The 23,484-nt window shown below is 40.3% G+C and overlaps 1 protein-coding gene across 1 annotated transcript in view; it reads right to left on the bottom strand.

Annotated features, from left to right (window-relative positions):
• The window catches only part of FAM179B (family with sequence similarity 179, member B), a 48,776-nt gene that overhangs the window by 474 nt on the left and 24,818 nt on the right, over positions 1 to 23,484 (bottom strand). Inside the window, exons 9-21 of the mRNA XM_009893920.1 lie at positions 22,884 to 22,994; positions 20,323 to 20,348; positions 16,642 to 16,695; positions 16,031 to 16,200; positions 13,569 to 13,737; positions 12,223 to 12,376; positions 11,503 to 11,608; positions 10,862 to 11,097; positions 5,862 to 5,988; positions 5,435 to 5,553; positions 3,743 to 3,932; positions 2,563 to 2,782; positions 1,809 to 1,895 (exon numbers count right to left, since the gene is read on the bottom strand). Of these exons, the coding sequence (XP_009892222.1) occupies positions 1,809 to 1,895; positions 2,563 to 2,782; positions 3,743 to 3,932; positions 5,435 to 5,553; positions 5,862 to 5,988; positions 10,862 to 11,097; positions 11,503 to 11,608; positions 12,223 to 12,376; positions 13,569 to 13,737; positions 16,031 to 16,200; positions 16,642 to 16,695; positions 20,323 to 20,348; positions 22,884 to 22,994 (1,769 nt within the window). The remainder of the gene's footprint in view (positions 1 to 1,808; positions 1,896 to 2,562; positions 2,783 to 3,742; positions 3,933 to 5,434; positions 5,554 to 5,861; positions 5,989 to 10,861; positions 11,098 to 11,502; positions 11,609 to 12,222; positions 12,377 to 13,568; positions 13,738 to 16,030; positions 16,201 to 16,641; positions 16,696 to 20,322; positions 20,349 to 22,883; positions 22,995 to 23,484) is intronic.

The following is a 23,484-nucleotide window of genomic DNA, read 5'->3' as shown; positions in this document are numbered from 1 at the left end:
CTTTTATCCTCTCTCAGGCATTTACACAGCAGCGCTGGTACTGCCGATAACCACATTTTTCCATTAAATTAAAAAAAGTAAAAGAAAGGTTTTTGGGGATTTTTTTAGTTAGGATTGTCATAAGGACCTTTATTTCTCACAGTGCACTGTGTAACATCTGGTATTTTATGATTTCCCCTCTATCTCAGAAATATGCAGTAGGTATCAGTTTAAGGACCAAAGTAGCCTTATACTATAAATATACACAGGATGAAGCATTTTCCCTATACTTAGACCATTACATCATGAATTAAGTATTTAACTGGCAAATGTTTGCCTTTCTGCTAGAACATCTATGTACTCTTCTCATATATGTAATACAAACTACTCCAAAAAAATCCCAGCAAGAGAGGAACTGTTTAAAGGTTGGTGACCGACACATTCAGAAAGCATAAATTTAGGAATATTTCGGGAACAGAGTGTCCATTATGGTACCGAGTTTCATTTCACAGCTACTACACACAGAACTACTCTGAAAGTAAGCCAAATAATGTCTGTTTGGTTCAAGTATATTTCCCATAAAGACATCCCTTGTTCCCTTAAAACATCAAATCAAAATTCAGCACTTCCGCTAGTAATAACCCTCAATATTACAACACATATGAAAATTCTAATTAAAATTTGTCTTCACATTTCTGACACCAGTTTAGAAAGACAACCATTATGAAGTCTGCCATCATTGTGGTGACTGCAGCGCAGCTTGCCAGCTTGTCTCCTTTACCACTGAACACCAATATGTGTTATCAAGAGCCTTAAAATGAGAACAAGACCAACCATGAAAAGTAAAAAGGTAAGAAGTAAAATTCAGGAGTTAGTATGAGCCAGCCTTAGAGAACAGAGTGTTTTCTGTGCTCAGAAACCTCAGAAAAAGCAGTCACTCATTCCTCTTGTTTCTTCAGGCTGAGATAGTTGGAGTTGGGGTTGTTCAGCTTGGAAAAGAGAAGGCTCCAGGGAGACCTTATAGGGAGCTTTTCAGTCCCTAAAGGGGCTACAGGAGAGCTGGGGAGGGACTTTTTACATGGGCATGTAGGGATAGGATGAGGTGGAATGGCTTCAAACTGGAAGAGGGGAGATTTAGATGAGATATCAGGAAGAAATTGTTGCCTGTGCGGGCGGTGAGCCCCTGGGGCAGGTTGCCCCGAGAAGCTGTGGCTGCCCCATCCCTGGAGGTGTTCAAGGCCAGGTTGGACGGGGCTTGGAGCAACCTGGGCTGGTGGGAGGTGGCCCTGCCCAGGGCAGGGGGGGGGGAAGGTCCCTTCCAACCCAAACCATTCTGTGATTCCCGGCAAGAACACGAGGGAGTGAGTACTGTGAGAGGGAATATGACTTGAAGCACGTGAAGCAGACAAGCCCCACTCCGCAGTCAGCCTGGTGCCTCTGGCCCAACAGAGGACCAGCGGCTGGCCGACCAGGCAGAGGTACATCCTCCCCCCTCAGTTACCGATAGAATGAAAGTCATTACAAAACAAAACTCATTCTCTCCGATTCCATATTAAAATCATTATAAGCTTAAGATATTTATACATCTTCCAGGTACTTACACATCTTCCATCTGACTATATAATAATAATCTTTTGTTTTTTCAGAAATAGCTTCAATTTGCATTAGAAAGGGGTGAAACTTGGCAATTGCTGCATCATTAATGCCCACAATCTACCGTGACAGAAGGGAAGATACACAGCCACCACCACCCTACAATGACTTTGCCTAATTAGGATGGTACACAAACAAACAAACAAACAAACGTGCAAAGTAAAACATCACTTTACCAGCAAGCTTTTCTGTCATGTCTTGTTTTGCTTTTCCATTCAGAAACTGGGCTTTTGTGCAGAATGGCTGGAGGAGCAAATAGTTGTCTAAACGCGAGGAACAAAACATGTTAAATTCTTAAACAGAAAATTAAACAGTCTGCAAATAAACACAATATGCAAAAGTGTAAATAAGAACCTTACTTATGATACAATAACTTCAAAAACCACACTGATGTACTTAAGGGCATAACAGCATAAAAACATACTCCTAACAAGCCCTAACTGCTAGAATCTGGTAGAACATAGCATATTTGTTTCCTGAAAATACTAAGATTCTGCTCCAAAGCTAAAATAGCTGAGGAAGGAAAATAGTTTGGCATACACAAATCAGCAAGAATCTAGTTCTTTGACCTGTTTAAGAGATTCGGCAGTATGACAAGCTTCTGGATAACGAAACAGAATCACACAGACTGGCTGAGGTGGGAAGGGACCTCTGGACATCGTCTGGTCCGACCCCCTGGTCAAGCCCAGGACCGCGTCCAGATGGCTTTGTGACAAGCACTTGTGACAAGTCCAGCTAGCTGTATTTCTTTACTGGACTGGCAAATATTAAGATGACTCATATGGTTTAAAAAGTGTGATAATGAAACCAATGATTCATTACACGGTGTAATGATTGGATGGGAACTACTGGAAACAGTAACTCTTTACATTTAGAATTTAATTGATACAATTAAAACTCTCTAAAATTAACAGAGAGTAAATTACTTACCTAAGTGTTGACACAGAGCCTGAATAACATTTGTGGCAGCTGCGTAAATCCCTGGATTTTTGGAGTTCAGGTTGTTGTCTACCATGGCAGGAATTAACATGTTGATCACAGGTGATAAATTGTCTTTCAGCAACGGAATCATCTTGTGCATTGTCTCCAGAGCAACCTGATTTACTTTACTGTTTGAGTCATGTAAGCGAGACTTGAAAGCATCAAAGATCTGAAAAAGTATCCACACAGCATTCACCAGAATTAACAATTAATGTTTGAGGTGGATATTACGTTTCCTGCTTCATTGTTACACTTTAGGTATCCATCTTAGCAAAAGATGTTTCTGATACGCAAATACCGGAGATACTTTTTTATCAAGTAAAGCAACTTTTGATATTTTTATATTGTGTAGTATTCAACTGTATCTGACCTCATCTGAACTCGAATCATTCCCGTACAATGTAATGGAGGATAACTAGCCATCTGTAACTTTCAGTATGACTAATATTTTCTGCAAGCAAGTATTTTTAGCAAGACATAGCTCTATTTAGCAAAAAGAATGTTTTAAAGATTTCAAAAACATTCACAGTTAAGATATCATGAATTTCCACAGAAGTAGAAACAGTTCCACAGCAAAGACACTGCACTGTTAGAAGACAATCTTCGTTTTTCTTTCATTATATCTATCTTTAGTTTACAACTGTTGGACCTCATCATAGTATTTTTCTCTGAAGAATCTCCTTTCCTATTAGAAAGGATACGTAGCTTAAGCCTTACCGTAATAAAGACCTTTCCTCACCTTCTGCTAGACAAAAAAAGCAGGCAGAACTTGCAGCTGTGTTTCAGAGACAGTTTTTTCAGATCTTGATTAATCCTTGCTGCTCTTTCTGTAACCTGTTCCAATATTTTGATACTTACTCAGCAGTGGCGTGAAAAATTGCACGCGGTATTGCAGAAATAGCTCAGAGAGTGCTACCTCTAAGGGAAAACTTTCAGCTTCTTCCTCCCGTTTACTTCCTTTACTACGTTTGTAGCTCACATATCTCCCCCTTGAGCACACCTCACCTATTCCTCAATGTTTTCCTGTTAATCAGACATACTTATTGAAAGAGGGAGCCAAGATTTTTATCAGGAAACTTTGTGACGCAACTTCAAAGACCTTTGAAATAAAATGTTTTCATACAGTTACCTTCACAATGTTTGCAACAACAAAGCCTTGATTGTTCTCTGTATCTGATAACAGCTGCTTAATGCCATTTATTCGATCACGGAAGTCTTTTGCATTCAATAATCCTATAATGTCTTTAACATATTCTTCACTCTCTAGTGAATTACGAGGAGCTGTTTTTCTTGTGACTTCACGGGCTTCTGTAGTCTCTCTGCTGGAAAGGAAAAAGTTATTCAGTGAACACATAAAGAAGCTGAGACAGGAGTCTTTAATCTCAGCCATTCTCTCTCCGTGTAAGTGCAAATATCAGCAGTAAACAGAAAATCTTCTGATGAAGGACTTTCACTGTAAACATGGCGATTTAAAAAAAAATGAAATAATCACCTAATAGTAATTGTTCCTGAAGTCTCAATATACATTCCACTCTAAATGCATACATACCTATCACACTAGAGAGAAGCCTCAACTAGGCAGGGGCCCTGTGCTGCTTCGTGATGCCGTAGCAGAGCAGCGGGTTTGTGACCCCCAACAGTTGTGAACTTCCCTCACACCAGTGGGGCGGGGGGAAGTTACTGTGGTTTAATTCTTTATTCTCAAGGTACTTTAAATACTGATCCCAGTCTAGGTGGCACCTAAGCAACATGCCACGTTGAGGTGGATATGCAACAACTCTTCATAGAATATTTTGAAACATTTTTTCTGGAGCATCTAATCTTATTAGACAATCATAGGAAGAATTATAAAAATCTGTGGAATCACTTCTCTGTCCAGGTAAGTACACTGCATGTACAGACCAGTCCAGACAGAGTCGCTAGCTCATTCCTAATTCGTGGACAGAACTCTTTCATGGAGAATGGAATAAACATCTTTCTTGCATTTTCAAATTCAAACCTATCAGGTCTGTGAGAACAAAAGGTGGCATCAAAATCTCCTGTCCTGTGAGTGCATCACAGGCCACTGCAAGTACCTGAATCAAAGAGAAGAGAGCCTTTGGCATAATGCAGTAAGTAGCACCTCTTCTAAGGAAGGAGACATGTAGTTTTACATGCCAAAGCAAAATTTACCCTCAAATGTAGACTTAGTTATTATTTTGAACAGTAGAGAGACGGATTAAAGAAATCCTTTCCTGAACAGATAGATTTTCTTCAACCTGGAGGCAATCACAGCGTCTATGAACTATATTCTCGGATGCAGTTTTTTGGCTTGGTTTAAATTTTTGAGAGTTTAATTTTCAGTTCAATAGAAGAACTATTAGAAGACAAAACAGAAAACTAAAAATGGACAGAGTACGTTCTAAAACATTCAGCATCCCCAGTCAGGATCTAACTAAAGATTTAGTGTCCAGGGAAGCGCACAAATAGATAATGTGTACTGCAGCTACCATTAGGCATGTTTCTTCTGCAGAGTCTGAACAGCAATATCTTGAACTGATGGTGGTGTGGTTCTGCTGTGAATTGCAAGTGTTTTCTGTACCATGTGTATTTTCCTAGGCAGTCAATAGACAAATTAACTTAAAAATGCACAAAGCCTTTTTAATATTACCAGTTACCCGATTTAAAAGGGTTTCTCTGTGACATGTCAAGTTTTTCCTTTCCTTCAGGTATGTTTAATTTTCACAACCCTGTTATGAACATTTCTACACTCTCTTCTTGCAGTGAGGCTATTACCCTAGAGGTCAAGTTACTAACAGGGTAAAACACTGAAGATCATTACCTGTCAGTAACGTTGAGAGCATCTCTGGAAGTAGATGATGACCTTGAATGTCCAACACTACCAGTATGGGAACGTCTTCCTTTTGCTGAGGGTGTATCTAATGGCATCTCCCCCAGACCCTGCACAAAGGTGCAAACGTTAATCAACATGGCTGGTACAGTTCTGCACTGCTGGAGAGCCTGGGAAAGCACGTCTGACAGCCACGCAAGGTGTGGTAGCCTAGTGCACTGGATGCAGCGTACCTGCATGGGGGAGAGGCAGGCACAGGGCAGCAAACAAGCAGCACCTTGCCACGCTGCAGTCACTTGATTACTTGTCTTACTCTGAACGCACTCCCTCCGTTCCCTGTGGGTTCATTGTCTACACCCAACAGCCACTAGTACACATTTACATTTCTCAGCTGTTTAATGAGAGCTTTTCCACATACCTTTTCACGTAGATTGCTAACAGACTCCTTAATGTAAGGCAAATCCTTGGCTGGCACATACTTTTCAAGTGTTTTATCAAAATCAGGATGAGTCATCATACTGAAGAGCATCTTCCGACCATAATACCTGCAGAGCAACAGACCATGACATATATATCGTAACTACAGATTTGCTTTGTAACTCTATTGATAATTACAGGTGTGTAATTCCAAAATATAAAAGTGCAGGAAGATTGTTATCTACACACGTAATCAGACGCCCTTTTCATCCTCCCACAAAGAAACTATGCTCAAGAATCACTAGTTAATCAACAACCGTGCAAATTAATGAGAACAGTCTTCCATTTCAGCTGCCTTTAAATAGGATGGCGCAGGCTTGTCAGTCAGACAGCGTGGATCCCAGGGCCAGCATTCCCTCGTGGCCTGGATTTCGTCTGCGCCTGGCAGAGGACATCCTTTGAGCCACTCCTCCTCCTGCAGCCAGGCTGGGCACAGCTGCAGCAGGCGTTCAGGTAATTCCTGTCACATACGCTCGCTTAACAGTCTTGGCAGTGCTAGGGTAACGGTTGGACTCAGTGATCTTAAGGGTCGTTTCCAACCTTGTTATGGTTTGAGGAACCCACAACAATTTATTGTCGTCTAGGCAATTATTCTATCACCTGACGACCCCTCCCCACCTTGGAAGGGGCATCAGGAAAAACAAGGAAACCCAAGGGTTGAAATATAAACAGATTAAATAGAATAAGACTAGATAATTAACCATAATACTAAAGAAGCAGTATTGATCCCGATACCAATATAAAATATGCAAGGATTACACTCAGCCCATGCTATCAGTAGGAGGCTGTGCACTCCCAGCAGGGACAGCAAATGTTCGACCCTGCACGTGCTACGACTTCGTAAGGAAGGGAAGGGCTCAAGGGTCCGGCACCGAGGCTAGAAATTCTCAGGATGGCAGCCATCAAGGGAGAGAGAGAACTCCTCAGCAAACTTTCTAATTTATATTGAATGTGATGTTCACGGCATGAAATAACCCTGTTGGCCAGCTCGCTCCTCCTCACCCCTCTACCTGGCTAACTCGAAAACACTGAGACCTTGAAACCCGCATACCATAGCTGGCTATAAAGTAAATATTTTCACAAATTCAGACACTGGAGTCTGCTGAAAGTGCAGTTTTCCCAAGCATTAGAAGAGAAATTAGTCCTGTGTCGCTCAAACCAGGCCAAACCTAAATGATTCTCCGTTTCTCTCCTCTGTCACTGCGGAGGAACACACGTGGGCTGTGCAGAGGTTTCAGCCCTCTGGAATATGCTTATCTTAACTATTAACCTTACTAACCTCGTTTGTTGTGAACTGTCCTGCGCAAACCTGGCTATTGCAGGGAAAATCCGATCAGCGACAGCTTTGGTTCCAGACAGAATCCGCTCCGGTCCCATACGTTCGACAATGTCCGAGAGGTGCTGGGCTGTGCATCTTCTCACCGCTGAATGCAGGTGGCTAAAGAAAACACAGCTGCTTAGTAAAAACTCAGCACAGGAAACAAACAGCAGTATTTATGTGCTCTACCAAATATGGTATACAAGCTTTCTTTTTTCATCTTTAGTGTAATCTACAACCAGTATACTGCTGATACATAGACACTTATTCTGGCTGTATAGAGAAGATATTGTGGAGCAAAGACAAATAACCTTATTTAAAAGGATAATCCGTTTGATTAAATTTCATTTCATTCACTTAAAAACCCAAACAAAACAGGAAAAATTATATTATTTTTGTTTAAAGTCAGTTTCAGCCTCTAACTGCGGCTTTTGGATTAATAAAACCAGGAATTTTCTTCTTCTTAGTATTTATTTTCTAGTTTTCCTTAAAATAATTATAAAATATTTTAGAAAGTACACTACTATGTGTTCTTTCCATCAACTTTAAAACTAGTCCCTATGCTCAGAAACACATCTGGTGTATTTTATATCAATTTAAAATTAAATAAAGCAGTGTTCTATTGACTTCTAAAAATCTTGCCGAAGCCTATTTTCTACAAAACGGGCTATTAAACACCTATGCTGATGAAAATGAGAGCAGAGCTGGAATCACTTTTCAAACTCGTGCAGCAAACTAACCTTTTATATAAATTCTGCTGTAGCTGCCGATCCCACATGTTTTCAGAGTACGCAATTACGCAAATTCAAACTTATCCAATTTTGTTTTTATCTTTGGATTAAAAATCCTACTTCGAGGACAGTTTGACTGCACAGTAAATGAGACACTTGTATGGCTCATCATTCACAGGGAGAAACGGGTTTAAAGGAGAGAGCTAAGGGAAAGAATGGACTCGGTAAACCACGCCAGTGGTTCCCCAGCTTTGCAGTTTGACAGGAACATGCGGCATTCTTCCTGAATGGCTATGTTCCCATTTCACCAAGATTTCCTTTTCTCTGGTTCTGCAGATTACCACGGCCGCACTGCAAGTAAAGCTGCCGCTAGGTTATCCTGCACAAAGACAACTAACCCGGTCTGTTCAAACTGCAAAATGCGGCCGCTCAGAAGAGAGTCCCGGCCGCAATGTCTGTCCGGTCGCGTGGCAGCTCCCCCGCTCAACTCCTGCTAGCGGAGCCGTCCTCGCAGCTGCTGCTGGGCTCCCCAGTTTAAGGCTAACCTTGGCTCCTGCCAGGACGTGCTGCTGTACACCAGCCACGCGTCTCGGGAGCTTGGGAGAAGGCTACAGTACCAGCCTAACTCCTGCTGCATCTACCCAGGGGAAAACAAGAACTGTGGGGCTTACAGACCTCACTCCATGGAAGCAAATAAGCCCCCGCTCCCCACGAATGCCCGCTCGTCAGGCAAAATAGTTGGAAATCTTTATGTATGCACACAAGACCTTAGATTTCAACACAATTCATACAGAGAAGAAACAAGGCTTTGAAATTTCTGAAATATAATCACTTTCAGAGCTCGCCCTGGAATCATGCTCTTGGATCTAGCATAGCGGTGAGCTTACGGCAATAGTCTTTAGAGCAGCAACTCACAACAGAAAACAACCATGTTTTTAAGTATTCTTGTTGGTAAAGTAAAAAACCAATTTTGTAGCTAATGAAGAATCAGTATATCTATCTAGTCAGGGTTGCAAGCATTAATACGTGATCGCAGTAGGCTTGAAAAGTGTTTCGCAGAAAATAGGTAAATTTTAAAAGGTCTTACGAACTGCAAGCAAAACCGTAACTGGTAACTCGAATACGTAAGTTGTGGTGAATATAAGCAACTCAACGTATAAGCCAAATTTAGAAAAGCCGTCCGTTGTGCAATTACACAGCTGTGTCAAACAGAACCTCTTCACTTTGTACTGCAGACACATATCATTTTTCTCCGAAATTTCCACTTTAAAAGCTAATTCTCATATTGCCTGTTACAGCCTCTAGAGAGGATAGCTCCAGCTGTGCCGCACGGGCTTTGTTGCCAATACGGCCAGTTTCCTGAAGCCAGTATCAGAACAGCTGTAACTCACAGTGCTATTTAGGCCATCCACTCATACGTCATGCATTAAAAACATACTGTACGCCATGATTTAGAAACCGCTTTGACTGAAGTCTTAGCCGTGGAGAAATTAATCCCCGCGTCAAATGCTGTATTCAGACTCACAGCTCAGGTACTTTTGATGCCTTATATATCTGAAAATGTATCGGAGTTCACAAATTGGAGGGGCCAAAGCTTTACAGGTCTAGAAAACTCATAAGGTTAGGTCAGTGTGTTTGAATCTGCCACTGAAACGGGGCAGATCAGATGTAGCCAATTATGATCACGAGTATTGCTTGGCCAAGGAGTTCTGAAGAAAAGATGGGAATTCCTAAACAGACCACTTTACGTGGCTTCGGAATTAAAGCAATGTGCAGTTACTGTCTGCTGCTCTTTAAGTCATAAAAACAACTACGTGTGGACATGATTCATAAAGAACTTAAATCCCAAGGCTGACATTTGCCTTTCAGTATAAAGTTCAGGTAATTGCAGTATGGTTCTCATTGGCTTTCAGGAGACAGCATCAGTATATTCCACAACAACCAGCTTCCCAGAACACAATAGGAAACAAACCATTTTGTATCAAGACTAACTCTTGCGACTTGTAGCTCTGCAGAAAGTCTACGGATTGATTTATAATGTAGCACCTGAAATATTTAAGAGAAGGGATCGGCTAGGAGAAACATAGCCTATCAAATGTCATCTTAGTGATGACAGATAGATAAGAGATTAAGTAAAAGTAGGTGTATATCTAACATACTGGACTGCCTAATGGCTTGTTTAAGTGTTGCTGTTACAGTGAATGAGGATATAGAAGAAAAAGAACAACATACTTAAAAGGGAGAGCGAAAGAAAGGAATGTAACTTCTGCTACAGACTGAGGTGAGCTAGAGATCAGAGTCAAACCATGCAACCAGAAATGGAGGCTTGTCGTGTTTGAGGCACTCAAGAAAACAATGGCGACCACCACTGTAAAGGACATTAAAACGCAGACAAAAAGACTATTAACCAGCTAAGTCTAGAGAAGAATAGGAAATCAACCAAGACAGTTGCAGCCAGAGAACTGTAAGTCACAAATCATCTTTCTAAATAAAAGGTAGTGCTGAAAAATGAAAAAGACAGGCATGTGATCGCAGAGCAAGTGAAAAATGAGAATGCTATGTGAGCTTTACAAGGCAAAGCAAAATAGCAGTTTCCTAAGAATAATATGCAAAGAGCAAATTAAGCTACTGAAGAGCTGCAAACTGACCAGAAAACACACCAAGCTCTAAAATCAACAGCCAACTTTTTACATAAGGTACAGAAAGAAACAGAAGGGCTACATTTTACTTTTGTGCCAACAAACGTTGCCCTGGGTAGAAGTTTTGCAGAGCTGACTTAGTGTATTTTCAAATTTTTTCCTACAGTATTTTGATTTTTTTTTTAAAAGACTGTATTTGATAAATTTAATTTATTCACAAGTTATTTCTTTATAAAGTCTGTATAAGAATTACCTTTGCCCTCCATTTATAAGAGAACAAAGTGCACGTGCTGGAGTCACATTATTAACCATAGCCTTCAGTGCTTTGTCTACCTCTTCCCTTATAAATGTGTTGGATTCACCAGCTTTGTGCAAAAGGACTTTTACTGTATTATCTAGTTCTTGATCCATGCTCTTTTTCAGGTAGGTGAACAAATCCCCTAAACAGACCACAGCAGCTCGAGAAACACCTGAGCGTAAATTCTTGACCTGCACACAGGAAAAACCCAAACAAACAATGAATAATGTTTATAAAATATACTTTAAAATAAGTAAAGCTTAATGTTTCCCCTTGTAATTTTAAAGTAACTTTAAAAGCAACTGAGAAATACATTTCTAACTTGATTCACAATGTGTGAGAATTAAAATACATACACATGAGAAATGTTATAAAGTTACAATCTAAACTTTTTCAGTCTCTTAGCAAATCAGATCAAGCGTTGGTGTCTGAAGTATGAGCTGCTCTGCTGAATGACAGACTCATCCTTTTGAGACTGTCCATCAGAGGAAAACTAACCGCAGCTGAACATACCGTTTCACTTCAGTGCATTGCAGAGCTATAAAATACATATACGCACATATAGTCAGCAAAATATTCTGGTAGTAAAATTTAACCTCTTGAGCCACAGCCAAACTTGTTTCATGTAGCTTTGAAGTCAGAATAGTCGCATGGTAGGCAGACAAACATCTGACAAAGTTCAGACCTTCAATTTTCTTCTCCCTACGTAAAAAAAAAAAAATAATTAAATTCAAAACATTTGAAAATTTTCATAAAAACGTTAAACCACATATTTCTAAGACACCAAATAGCAAACCAATTAGATTGTAAAATAAAGCAATGGCTTATAACGTAGGAAATTCTTTCAAAGTGAGTCTTTCTTTTAATGTGGTAGTAGGACTATTTTAGCATACCAGGCTCTGAATTCTTTCCTACAGTTCTGCCCGCAGCTTGCACTAGTGGCAATTAAAGGATTACTTTCCCTCCCCGAGTTGAAAAGGCAGCAGCACTGTAACCCCATTTCGCCAGTCAGAGCACAGTGCAGCCCTACATTCCACAGAAAAAGGCAAGAAGGTATTGGTGGGGGCCCTCTCCAGAACTGGGCTGAAGCTTAGACATCTCTGCAAGTCTCTGCAAGCTTAGCTATTAAGCCTCAATTTACAACAGTTACAGTTTAACACAGATTTGGACTGAAAAAAATTTTTTCTTTTCTACCACTTGCAATCCTTCTCACTATTTTTCATGTTATGTCCGTTTTGCCATTTTATTTAAAGTAAGTTATCAAAATAAACGCCTTCTACATTGCATTCAGGTTGTAGATAGATGTTTACCCCTACCAGTCATCATCAGCTAAAAATGTCAAGGCTTCTGTCAGCGCCACCTCTGGTTTTGAAAAGGGCTGCAGTTCTGACGGGTCCATTACTTCTGGGCTATGAGTGACTGATGGGGTCCGGTCTTTATAGCGCCCTCGTGCCCCGAGAGACAGTTCATCTGCAAAGTCGTGAAGCATAACAAATAATAAGCATAATCTGAAGAACAGAATTCATTCAAAGGAAGGAAATATAAAAAGTCTGAGGTATAGACCGCTGCTACTAAGGGACCAGGTTTTTAAGACAGCTTTCCCAGTCACATCTCAATCATTCAGCATTTCATTCATGTGAAGGACTTTTTTTGCAAACAACCACCACTTCAAAATCGCAAACACAAATATAGTGGGTTGTTTAATGTAAAAACAGATGCAGAATGTGCTAAACGACAGTGAGCTAAGGCACAATATAGTAAAACTTAAACGACATGCTTCAGAAATTCTGAAGACCTTTGACCATCATCAGTATGAGCTATTCTGAAAAGATTTCTACTGCATATTTTCAGGGCATCTCAGTGACAAAATGTACGTGGAAATATTTTTCTTGGAGAGAGAAGGGGGTGGAAGAATGTCAATTTGCCATTAATACATTACATCATTTAAGTAGCTGAGGAAATAAAAAACTCTCTCATGTTTCAAACATCCTCCTAACAAATTATAGACAAAAAATGTTTCAAAGGGACAGTGCTGAATTCTAATCCCCTTCATCATCTCCTCCCAAAGCACTCATCTTCCAGAGCGCCTCAGGACTGCCCGCTGTACATATGAATCATATTAAAACTGACTGCATTTTGGAACTGGTCCTCTTCACATGTCCAAATATTTTAACAGTCCCTAGTTTACCGTAACAGCTTACCAGGATCTAGCAAGGCCAAACATTTTGTCTTCTTCAAACTGGATGTTCTTTTTAACGAAGTATTCAAGGCCGCGTTTTCTAATGACAAAGATACATTTCTTGATGATGATAATATATCCCCATGCAGATTTAACTCTAGAAAATAGACGGAAAGGTCCACACTACAACAACAGTAAATCAGAAAAAAGGAACAAACTAGTCTTTACGGTCCTAGTTTGTCTTCTGAAATTTTTCCTGACTACAGTCTTACAAACCTTTTCCATAATCACTTTACTGTCCGATTTGCATTGTAAGACTGACAACAAATGACTAAAGAGTAAACTGTAGTGTAAAATTAATTCTAGTAATACCTTATGTCACACTAGACAGTCATGATTTCTGGTAGTTATCACCGAATTTTAATTTCCATTTTAGCAGCATTTAATAGTACACTATTCATTTAGACAAACACTAAACCTCACTTTCTGTTGTCATTTTCTCTGGTTCGTTCAGTTTAAGTCTTTCCCAAGGGTATTCTTCCTTTTCTTCGAGGTCTTTGACTTCCTGATGTTCCTTATGACTGTGCTCTTTCTCTTCTCTTTTCTTCCGCCTCATCTTGTCCTGGGCAGATTTTGACATGGCAGCTTTTATCTGCAGAAAATTCACACGCCCATTACGATACGCAATATAATATAATGTGCAATTTACCCAAAAACTTGTTACCCAGTTCTGGATATTGTCTAAGGTAAGCATGTAAGAATAATAATATCTTCCCCATTATTCTACAGAGCAAAAGGAAATTATTCATATAAATATTAAATCCAATCCTGAAAAGAGACAAATGTGTGCATTCTTCATGATAAGTTTTCCTACTGGCAAAGAGAAACAACAATCCAAGTACAAATGTTTAAGGGAAATAATAATTTACTCTAAAATATCTGAAAATTTAGAGAATTAAAGTCTAAAAGAAAAGGTCTTCTATTTCTCTGGCAGTATTGTGTTGTTTCCTAGAATTTTAAGTAACAAATACACAGTCTACACTTACTCATATTTAAGCACAGAGGGTTTTTTTAAACAGTGGTCTTTGACAGGGTGACCTGACCCTTTTCTCTTATATGTTTAAGACAATTACAGTTCCTCGTGAAAGCTCAGTAACACTTAATATGTTCTTCCATTTTCTTCTTTGAATTTGAGCCTTCCAAGTATTCATATCTTCAGTGGCAATCAGAAAATTAAGACACTGTTTATCATAAACTTAAAGTTTTAGTAATCTTAAAATTTGATTTATTCTATGATTTAATAAATAATTTAAAGTATTCATTTTAAATGCTTTCAGAAAGACTTGTGATTTTCATTTCAGATTTTTTAAAATTCGTATCACCACTTCATCCAGATAAATCTCCCTCCATTTAATAACAGATGTAAATACAATTTAACAAAGCAGCACTGCTCCTCATGAAGCCATACTACAGGACAGATATTCAGACAGTATTTTTTATAAAAACTTCTGAATGGAGCTGGATTAATAATCTAATCCAGAAACCAAGACAGGATCAAACCCAGCCAGTTCCTCCTTCCATGTTTCTATGTGCTGTGGGGGTCAGAGAAGAGGACATTTTCCATCTCCGTGCCTCCTGCAGCCCTTCGCCCAGAGATTTTGCATTAGGTGGGATGCTTCAGACGCAGCAATTTGTTGCAGAACCAAAAGAAAAAGCCAGGAGAAGCACCATGATGGCTATAGGCTGCACTGGTGTGTGAGGACCAGACTCTGCCCCGGCACAGCCGACCCAGTGGAGGGAGCTGGGCTTCGTGCCCCAGGTACTAAGATTCTGAGAGATGGGACTTTCTCAGCTGTTCTTGCAGTTACAGAGGTACACACTTACGTGAGCGGCAGCCTGAGCCTCGGTGCCTAACACTGTACACTAAAATAAGTTTAGCTCAGACCATTAACCTGCAGAGTTAGGCAGGAAATTACTTTTCTGCACTCGCCACATCCCCAGTAAATATACAGTTGCTTACACAAAGACGAAAAGCTTCCACAACAGAGACAAAAAGAAGATTTTACGGTCTAATTATTTATCATTCATCCAGGATAGCAATACTATGGTTTGGTGCCCTTCTGATTCCAGCGTTACCTTGAAAACAGATCTTAGGATCAGCTGCTGAACTACTGGCAAATATTGGTGGATCTATACAGTGTTTAAGAGATCCTCATACCTTTTTTTTTCCTAATCTAAAGTATCACAGGACTAAAAAACACTTTATGCAGTCCACTTAATTTGATATCAGCAGTACTGGCAATTGTTGCCATTTGTAATAGCCCATTTGAGATGTGAACACAAGTTTCCTATGCCAAGACCAAATTTATTTCCTATGTCGGTACTAATCAACAAATGACACCACATTCCTGTCTTATTTCAACTGCACGAACAGTCTGCAGTAAGTCACCTTACTAAGAAAACATAACCCATTTTTTATTTAATACTTGTTAGAAAAATAATCATAGAATGGTTTAGGTTGGAAGGGACCTTAAAGATCAGCTAGTTCCAATGCTCCACGGGCAGCATAATATCCAACATAATGCTGAATTACAAGAAACTTCCGGTTTAGGCTTAATATAACATTCTGCAAACATTAGAAGAAAGCAACTGTGTTGTCATTGCTGTTTGCAAAATGGTGAAATAAGCAGTCAGAGCAAAAATTTGCATGCAGTCAATCACACGTTGACAAATTGTTAATCCAGCTTTAGTCTTCACCTTATAACAGAACTCAACAAATAACAAATAAAAGGACTTGTATACTGTTGCAAGTCACTGGAGCTATGAATTAATCTTTTAGTCAAACTCTTGTTTACCGTAACATAGAGATTACAAAACTGTATTCAGCTGTATTCATACATATAAAAACAAGAAGCAAGTCAACAAAATGGTTCTGAAGTTCTTACCTCCTTTTCATTTTCAGCGTGGAAATGAGACGCACTGTTCTGCTGGATGCTCCTCCCGCAAATGCCGGATGACGGCTCAGTCTCCTCCTTGCCAGCTTGGTCATCTCCATTCGCCACGCAAGTTACGGACTGGCTGTATGCCCGAGCAGAAGGAGGACTTCCAAAAACACCTGAAAGGCATATCATGTTGTGCCCTCACCAAAATAATCATTTTATTCAGCAGAACTTAGTAAAAATGAAAGGAAACCAAAAGTAATTCAAGAAGATAAAAACATTGCTATTATACTAGTAGTGCCAATTTCCACCCAAAAGTCCTTTTACCTTATTCTACCGAGTAGGACAGATGCACGTACAAGTGTACACACTGGGCTAGAACCTCAATCTAACCTTCATAATTTGATGCCGTTCTATGGTGTTGCAATGGAATAGCATATCCAGCAACTGCAAAACTTCCTAGCATAATTCTTTTTATTCCTGTTTGAACTGGAGATCCTTCACAATTTAAAATGTTCTAATGAATCTACCTCTCCTCCTCCCGCTCTATAAAAGTACGCTTGCCCTCATTTTAAAAAGACGATGAGATAAAGGAGATAATTTCCAGTTTGTAATACCTTTACCAACAATCACAACTGCATCTTCAGACAGGACACTTGGTGAAATGAAATCTGGATTGTTCATCTGTGGAAAACTAGACGTTGACTCTGCAAGACCTTAAAAAAAAAAAAGTTACACAATGTAAATCATGTAGCTTACGTTTTGGTACAGGTTTTATTCTTGTAAAATATCACCATACACTGACATCTGAATTTATCACTTTTATGAATCAGTGTATTTTCAAGTTACTGAAGTTAATGGGATTTACTAAACATTGATACCCTCAAATCATGGAAAGCATATAGCAAATAAAATTTCTGCCAAAAGATCATAAAGAAAACTAATGTTTGTAAGAGGATTTTTAAATCAACTGATTCCACAGAAAAAAAAACCCAGAAGTTTCTAACTCACTTAGTGGAAGTATAGAACTGTTTCTTACGTAATTCAGCCCAACTGAATCAAAACAGAATTTGCTAAAATATTTTTTCCCCAATCAGCACTTTATGCCGTTTCCCATATAAATTAGCACTCCCTCAAATTCTTCACCAAAGTGGATGACAGATGCTATGTACTTTTATATCGGCTACACTAGTCGCAAATAAAATAATAGTTTTTGACAAAAGAAGAGCAGCATTCGCTTTTGCTTTTACCCTGAACAACCTGGTATTTCTAAATAGAAAAGATGACTTAGCAAAGCCTGTGTACTGACTAGAAAGTGCATAACTGAAGGCAGTGGACTACTGGACCATCTCGGCTGAGAAACACTCTGGTAAAACGACCGCCCTCTGTCTGCATCGACAGCTGCTGTAAAATCTCTAACATTTCGAGAAGGGCCGGGTACCCAGAACCTGCAACAGCCCTCCCAGGCAAGCTGCAGCACCTCAACAGTTTGGGACTCCTGACAGCTGTTACGCTTTCTGTCATCAAATCACAGAATGGTTTGGGTGGGAAGGGACCTTAAAGCTCATCCAGTCCCACCCCCTGCCCCGGGCAGGGCCACCTCCCCCCAGCCCAGGTTGCCCAAGGCCCGTCCAACCTGGCCTTGAACACCTCCAGGGATGGGGCAGCCACAGCTTCTCGGGGCAACCTGCCCCAGGGGATCACCGCCCTCAGAGTAAAACACTTCCTCCTAATATATCATCTGAACCGCCCCTCTTTCAGTTTAGAACTGTTACCCCTCATCCTATGGCTCCACTCCCTGATCAAGAGTCCCTCCCCAGCTCTCCTGTAGGCCCCCTTTAGGGACTGGAAGGCCACTATTAGGCCCTCACCTCAATCTTTAGTTTGCCAAAAATAATTACAGGCAAGAGTATGACAGAAGCCTCTTTACTTTACAAATTACCTGATTACATAGTTTTAATTTTGAAGCTGTCCTTTTTATGCTTTACAAGAAAAAAGATGAAGTGAAAATGTTTCTATTGAAAGTGTTACTTTGTCCTCCCACAAACCCAATCGTTGGCTTCTGAATGTTCCAAGTTTTAACATAAGAGAACTGTCATAATCAGTCTTTTGGGATTTTCTTGAATATAATCTTGAGGCTTCATAAGCAACTCCCTCTTAGACCAAAACTGAATGGGCATCAAATACTGGATCCTCTTTGGAGCCCCAGATCAGTACCTTCTGTCCTAACCTCAGCTTCTAGCCCCAAAAATTTACCAACTTTGATTTCACAGGAACCACATGGTAAGAGGTGTTAACATAAAAAAAAAAAAAATAGGATTTACTAATCCAATGATAAACTTTACTTCCATTGCTCATCTTCAAATGTTTCCCATAAAACAGCTCTCTACTATTTCTATAAAACCTTGAAAATAGACGAAACCGTCCATGCTTAATCTTGAAACAAGAGACAGAGAAAACAAAATATCTTATTGGGACAAAGATCTTCTTCATTATTCAATGTCTATTTCATTTTCTATTGTCACTAAAACATGAGTACTTGATATCTGCTTTAGCCACTCTGAGGGAGATCTGAACAAGAGACAGCAGAACCATGTGCTCCTTAAACGGACTTCCCTATTCTACTTTTGATGTTCCAAAAAAACAAAACCAAAACCAAACCAACTTGCTGCTCTATTCTAAGAAGCTTATAGCTGGAAAATAACATCCGTATCATACACAGACCAATTCTGGTGTAGGCAACAGTAGCTCCTAGGATGCATTAAAACGACACAGTTAAAACTGGAATGTAAAGTGTAACAGTTTAAGTTCCTTAATTTTACCAATGAACAACAGAGCAATTTAAAACCAAACTTTTAAAGCTGTTCATTTATTCAGAGTGAGATATATAACAATTTGGCCTTTTTTCCATATCATGTACGATCACTTTAAATTTTAATTTAATTAGCAGTCCAACTTCAGTTAATGTCAGGAAAAAAACCCAACTTGTTAGCATAACTATATAAAGACTAGAAAAGAGGAAACCACGCTAAACACCTTGAAAAGCATTTTAAATAACACCCGTTTTAAAAAAGACAATACACAGCTTCAGTTTTTGCCGTTAATGGGAGCTTAGATGAACAGTAATGCAGCAAACTTACGCTTGAAATTTCTTTGGTGTTCCATATTTTGACTTTTAAAAATAGCACGTGACAGTTCTCCTTGCTTCTTGTCCTCATAATCTCCACATCCGTTGCTGCAGTTCAAACGTTGGCCAACCACGCTAACATTAGAAGTCCCCTTATCCTCAAATGCTAGCCATGCAAAAGGAAAAAAAAAATCAAATATTAAAAAAAAAAAATAATTAGAAATAGTTTTTGCCATGTACTACAGGATTCTCAAATAGTTACATTCTCAGAGACCCTCGGGCTGGTTTTACGCATACAGCATGAGCATTTTTGCCTACAGCAATCTGAGCATTTCAACAAAGACGCTCAGGCTCTATTCCTTCTTCACATGCAAAGGATTTCATCTACAGATGAACCCAGGTTCAAAATCTAACTCAAAGCTTGAAATTTATTTTTTTTTTAGTTTAAAGTCTTTCAGATACAAACAACTGAATACTAAGTAAATCAGCATTAAAAGCAAAATTAAGTCATAAGTCAACTAAGAGAAAATAGTAAAATACTAGTTAAAACATACGAAATCTTTCCATTTACGTACTGTAGAAGTCATAAACATATTTGTATGTTACAATTACAGATAATAGAAACTGCGTATTTTTATGCCTGCAAAACGTTCTCAATACATTTTAGTTTTGGTTAAAAAAAAAAACCACCAAACAACACTAATTGCTTCTGGAACCCTTTAAACGATCATTTTTGCTTTTTCAAACACCCCTAAAATTAAAATACCTAAAAAGACTTTTCATGAACCTGCTTTTACTCCACATTCCACGAATTCCATGGAACTAACCCTGCATGCCACTGAAGAGACGGACAGGCACCACCAAGGGGACAGGCTGACGTGACTCGCCAGTGGCCAGAGGGACTCAGGCCTCCTCCACAGCGCGCTACCAGGGGACCAGACAGTGGTCCTGCTTCCCACCGCCGCAGGTGGGATGGCACTCCTGCGTCTCCTACCACCCGCCTCTGCCCGTCTCTCCAAGTTCTGCACTGCCGACCATCGCTGTCGGCCCAACCACGTCCACGTGGGATCAAGAGCCGTACTGAAATCCTCAAAAAGGCTCCTTGTGTTCTCTTCTTCAGCCCAGAACGTGGGTCAGAGCAGGTCGGTTTGTTCTGCCAGGGGATGGAAACCAAAGGCAGTGTTTTGCTGTGGGGTTCTGGAGATGGGGAGGTTCTTCCAGCAAGGAACACTAGAGACGCGCCCTAAGATTTGGGCTGGCGTGAAACGCTCTGGAAAACTACCATACAGCCAGATCCCCTGAAGGTCCAAGAACTCCTCACCCATGAATTTCTGCACTGTCCCAATGAAGTGTAGTTGTTATAGTGTTTCATACATCAACACTAAGACCTCACATGTCAGAACTGACCCACTAATTGCTTTGAGTCCTTGGCACAACAGCACGCTCTGGCCTCGGAAACTGTCAGGACCGAGGGGAAAGACGAGCTACAGGCCTGACAGCAGGCAGATGGGTTTTCCAAGTATCAACTAGTAAAAGCTGCACAAATTCACATGTTACAGAAAGAATTTGGGAAGTAAGAAATGTCTGAGAGCTGCCGTTCTTTCTGTTCTAACAAAGCTAAGAGAAGCTGATGAAATTCACCGTAGAGAAACAGCCGAAGCAATCTGAGCCCAACTAGCAAGTTAATGACAGGCAAGGGAAAATAAATTTCCTGAACAGAAAAGAGTTAAAGTGTTAAACTCAAAAAAAAAAAAAAAAAGAGAAGGGGGACAAAAAAAAAAAAAAAAAGACTGAAGGAGGAGCCAGAGAACAACTGACCCAATGGCTGGGCAATTCAGTTCCCAGGACTGTCGCAGGGCAAATAACGCATTCGGAAGTACCCACCAGAAAACAGTACGATCAGAGAAATCTGGTCTCCTTTTATGACACAGCAACAGACCTTGTGGGCAGGAAAGAAGTGAGAGATGCCATATATCATCCCAGGTATTTGTACACAAAGTAGTTACCAAAAGCTTCATTCTCCAAATGGAGGGATGTATCAAGCGGGGTTCTGCTGCAGGCTGTTCAGGACCCACTACTACACAGTACTTTGCTTACACGGCTGGATAGTAAGGCAGCATGCTGAATTCAAATAACGGTCAGCAAACGGGAAGCATACACGCATGCCTGAGGACAGGATCGGAATCCAAGGAGCTCAGGATAAAGTAGAAGAATGATCCAAGAAGAACAAGACTCGGGGAGGACAGGACTGATTCTGCATGTTTTACAACAATGCATCCATAACTATCCTTTCAACTTTAAGTGCACAAGGGGTATCGTACAGATACTGCATTTCAAGAAGGAGGCAGACCCGTTGAAAACGGCCTAGATGACAGCAGTTAAAAAGTCCGTAAAGTTTGACCTATGAAGGAAAGCTAGAAAAAATAGGACTTAGTCTAAAGGACAGAAGACAAAAGCAGTGGGGGGAGATGGGGGGAGGATACAAGAAAGGCAGCTGCTTGGGAGAAGAAAATATTCCATCCTTCGAAATAAAATAAAAAAGTAATGAGATAAGTTACAGCAAGGGGGATTTACCTTCAGTGCTAGAAAAAAACCTTTCATCTGATGAGACCAGCTAAATACCAAACTGATTTTTACAAGTTCTCCAAGTTCCAGTGTAGAAATTAAGAGCTTTTTGAGATGGTCCAAGCCCAGTCAGCACTGGGAGCAAAGGACTTCTCTTTACCAGCTAGCTGCACATGTATTACACTGACCTTAGCAGCAGCAGGCTGTCAGCCCCTCACAGGAGGCCCAGTGCTGTGCATTCTGGTTACTAACCCACTCAATAAGCAAAATAAACGTGCTGTTCATTATTTCACACTGAAGGTCAACCTCTCACAGAAGGTCTTTTCATACAACGAATGCAAAATCATTAACCACAACATCCATTACTATGTATGGGCAGTATTTGCTTTCTAACTTACGTTGTTTCTTGAAAAACTTATTTGCTAATTTATCCTGCGAAAAGTGGCCTTAGCTGAAATGAGGAGCAATAGAATTTCTGAAAAAAGATCAGGTGTCTCAGTAGCAACGACTGGTTTTTGAGTGTGATGGCTTTGCAAATTCTGGCCTGTAAGATGCCCTCCAATCTTAAATGAACCAAGTTTTGTAAACTTTTTCGAAAAATACATAGCTGCCGAGGCTGCAAAAGAATGTAACAGAGCAGTCTTTGCAAAGAGAGGTCAGAAAAGGTCTTTGTGGACACGGCTTCCTCAGTTCCTTTCCTCCATCCAGCTGAACCAAAACTGATTAAACAGAAATAACAATAAACAATTGGTTTCCACCCCTTACAGAAATCTGCAGTTACCTGTACTTCATTGTAAGCGTAAAATAGAGTGGCATCACTTAACTTCCATTTCCCACCAGGAAATTAACTGCTTGCAACATTTTGACCCTTCCTACTCTTACCCAGCTGGCGTCCAACGAATCTTCACACACTACTGCCCTGAATTTTGAAGTGCGCGTGCTCACAGGTGGCATTTGCATTAACACATTTTATCCTGACACAGAAAGGCAGAAACCCTCGAGTTCCTCCTCACCCGCAGTACCCAGCCTGACCTCCAGCTGACCAAAGAGCATCCAGCAATCACCTTTAAGTGCTGAAGGGACATGAGCTCAGAGAACAAGTGAGAACAGGCACATGAAGGGACCATTCTGTTACACCAATGAAGCAAGGTACACATCGATATGCACAGCCAGGTACCTGCGCTAGAGTTATGTTCTGCCACATTTGGGTCTCTGCTTCTTGCTGAAGATACTCTTGCAGGCTGTGATTTGCCGCCAAGTGGTGGAAAGGTGTCTGACCTGTTAAAGTATAAACCAAATTTGTGTAAAGACAACGCTACACACCAGTCAGAGCCCAGTTAAACAACACTTTGTAGCAAAGACATCAATAGACTTCAGTTTCTCCTCCCCAGTGTATTTGCTGGACAAGTATTGCCAGTGTACCTCCACAAATGTTCCCCCTGAGTAGAAAAAGAAAATGAGTTCAATAGAAATTACTTGACGAGCAGGTCCATCATGAAGAACACCATAAAGGCAACCCTTACGAGTAAACTTCACACTAGGACTGAATTTAGCATATGTTCAAAAAGCTGAGGAATTGCTTAGCCTCGGGGCCTGACGATGTTGGGTCCAATCCAGCAACGAATGACAAATGACAGCGACCAACTCCACTAACCTCTCACTTCCAGAAACGAGCTGTTTTCAGCTCAGTGTCCAGCACACGGACATTCACCAGGAAAATGCTGTCATCTACGAGACAACCTTGATACTTCTTTTTCAAAATGATGCA

This window comes from Charadrius vociferus, unplaced genomic scaffold (assembly GCF_000708025.1).
Source record: "Charadrius vociferus isolate BGI_N301 unplaced genomic scaffold, ASM70802v2 scaffold49, whole genome shotgun sequence".
In the NCBI taxonomy this organism is placed as follows: domain Eukaryota; kingdom Metazoa; phylum Chordata; class Aves; order Charadriiformes; family Charadriidae; genus Charadrius; species Charadrius vociferus.
Note: the sequence above shows the minus strand (reverse complement) of the source record. Positions and strands in the feature narration are given on the sequence as shown.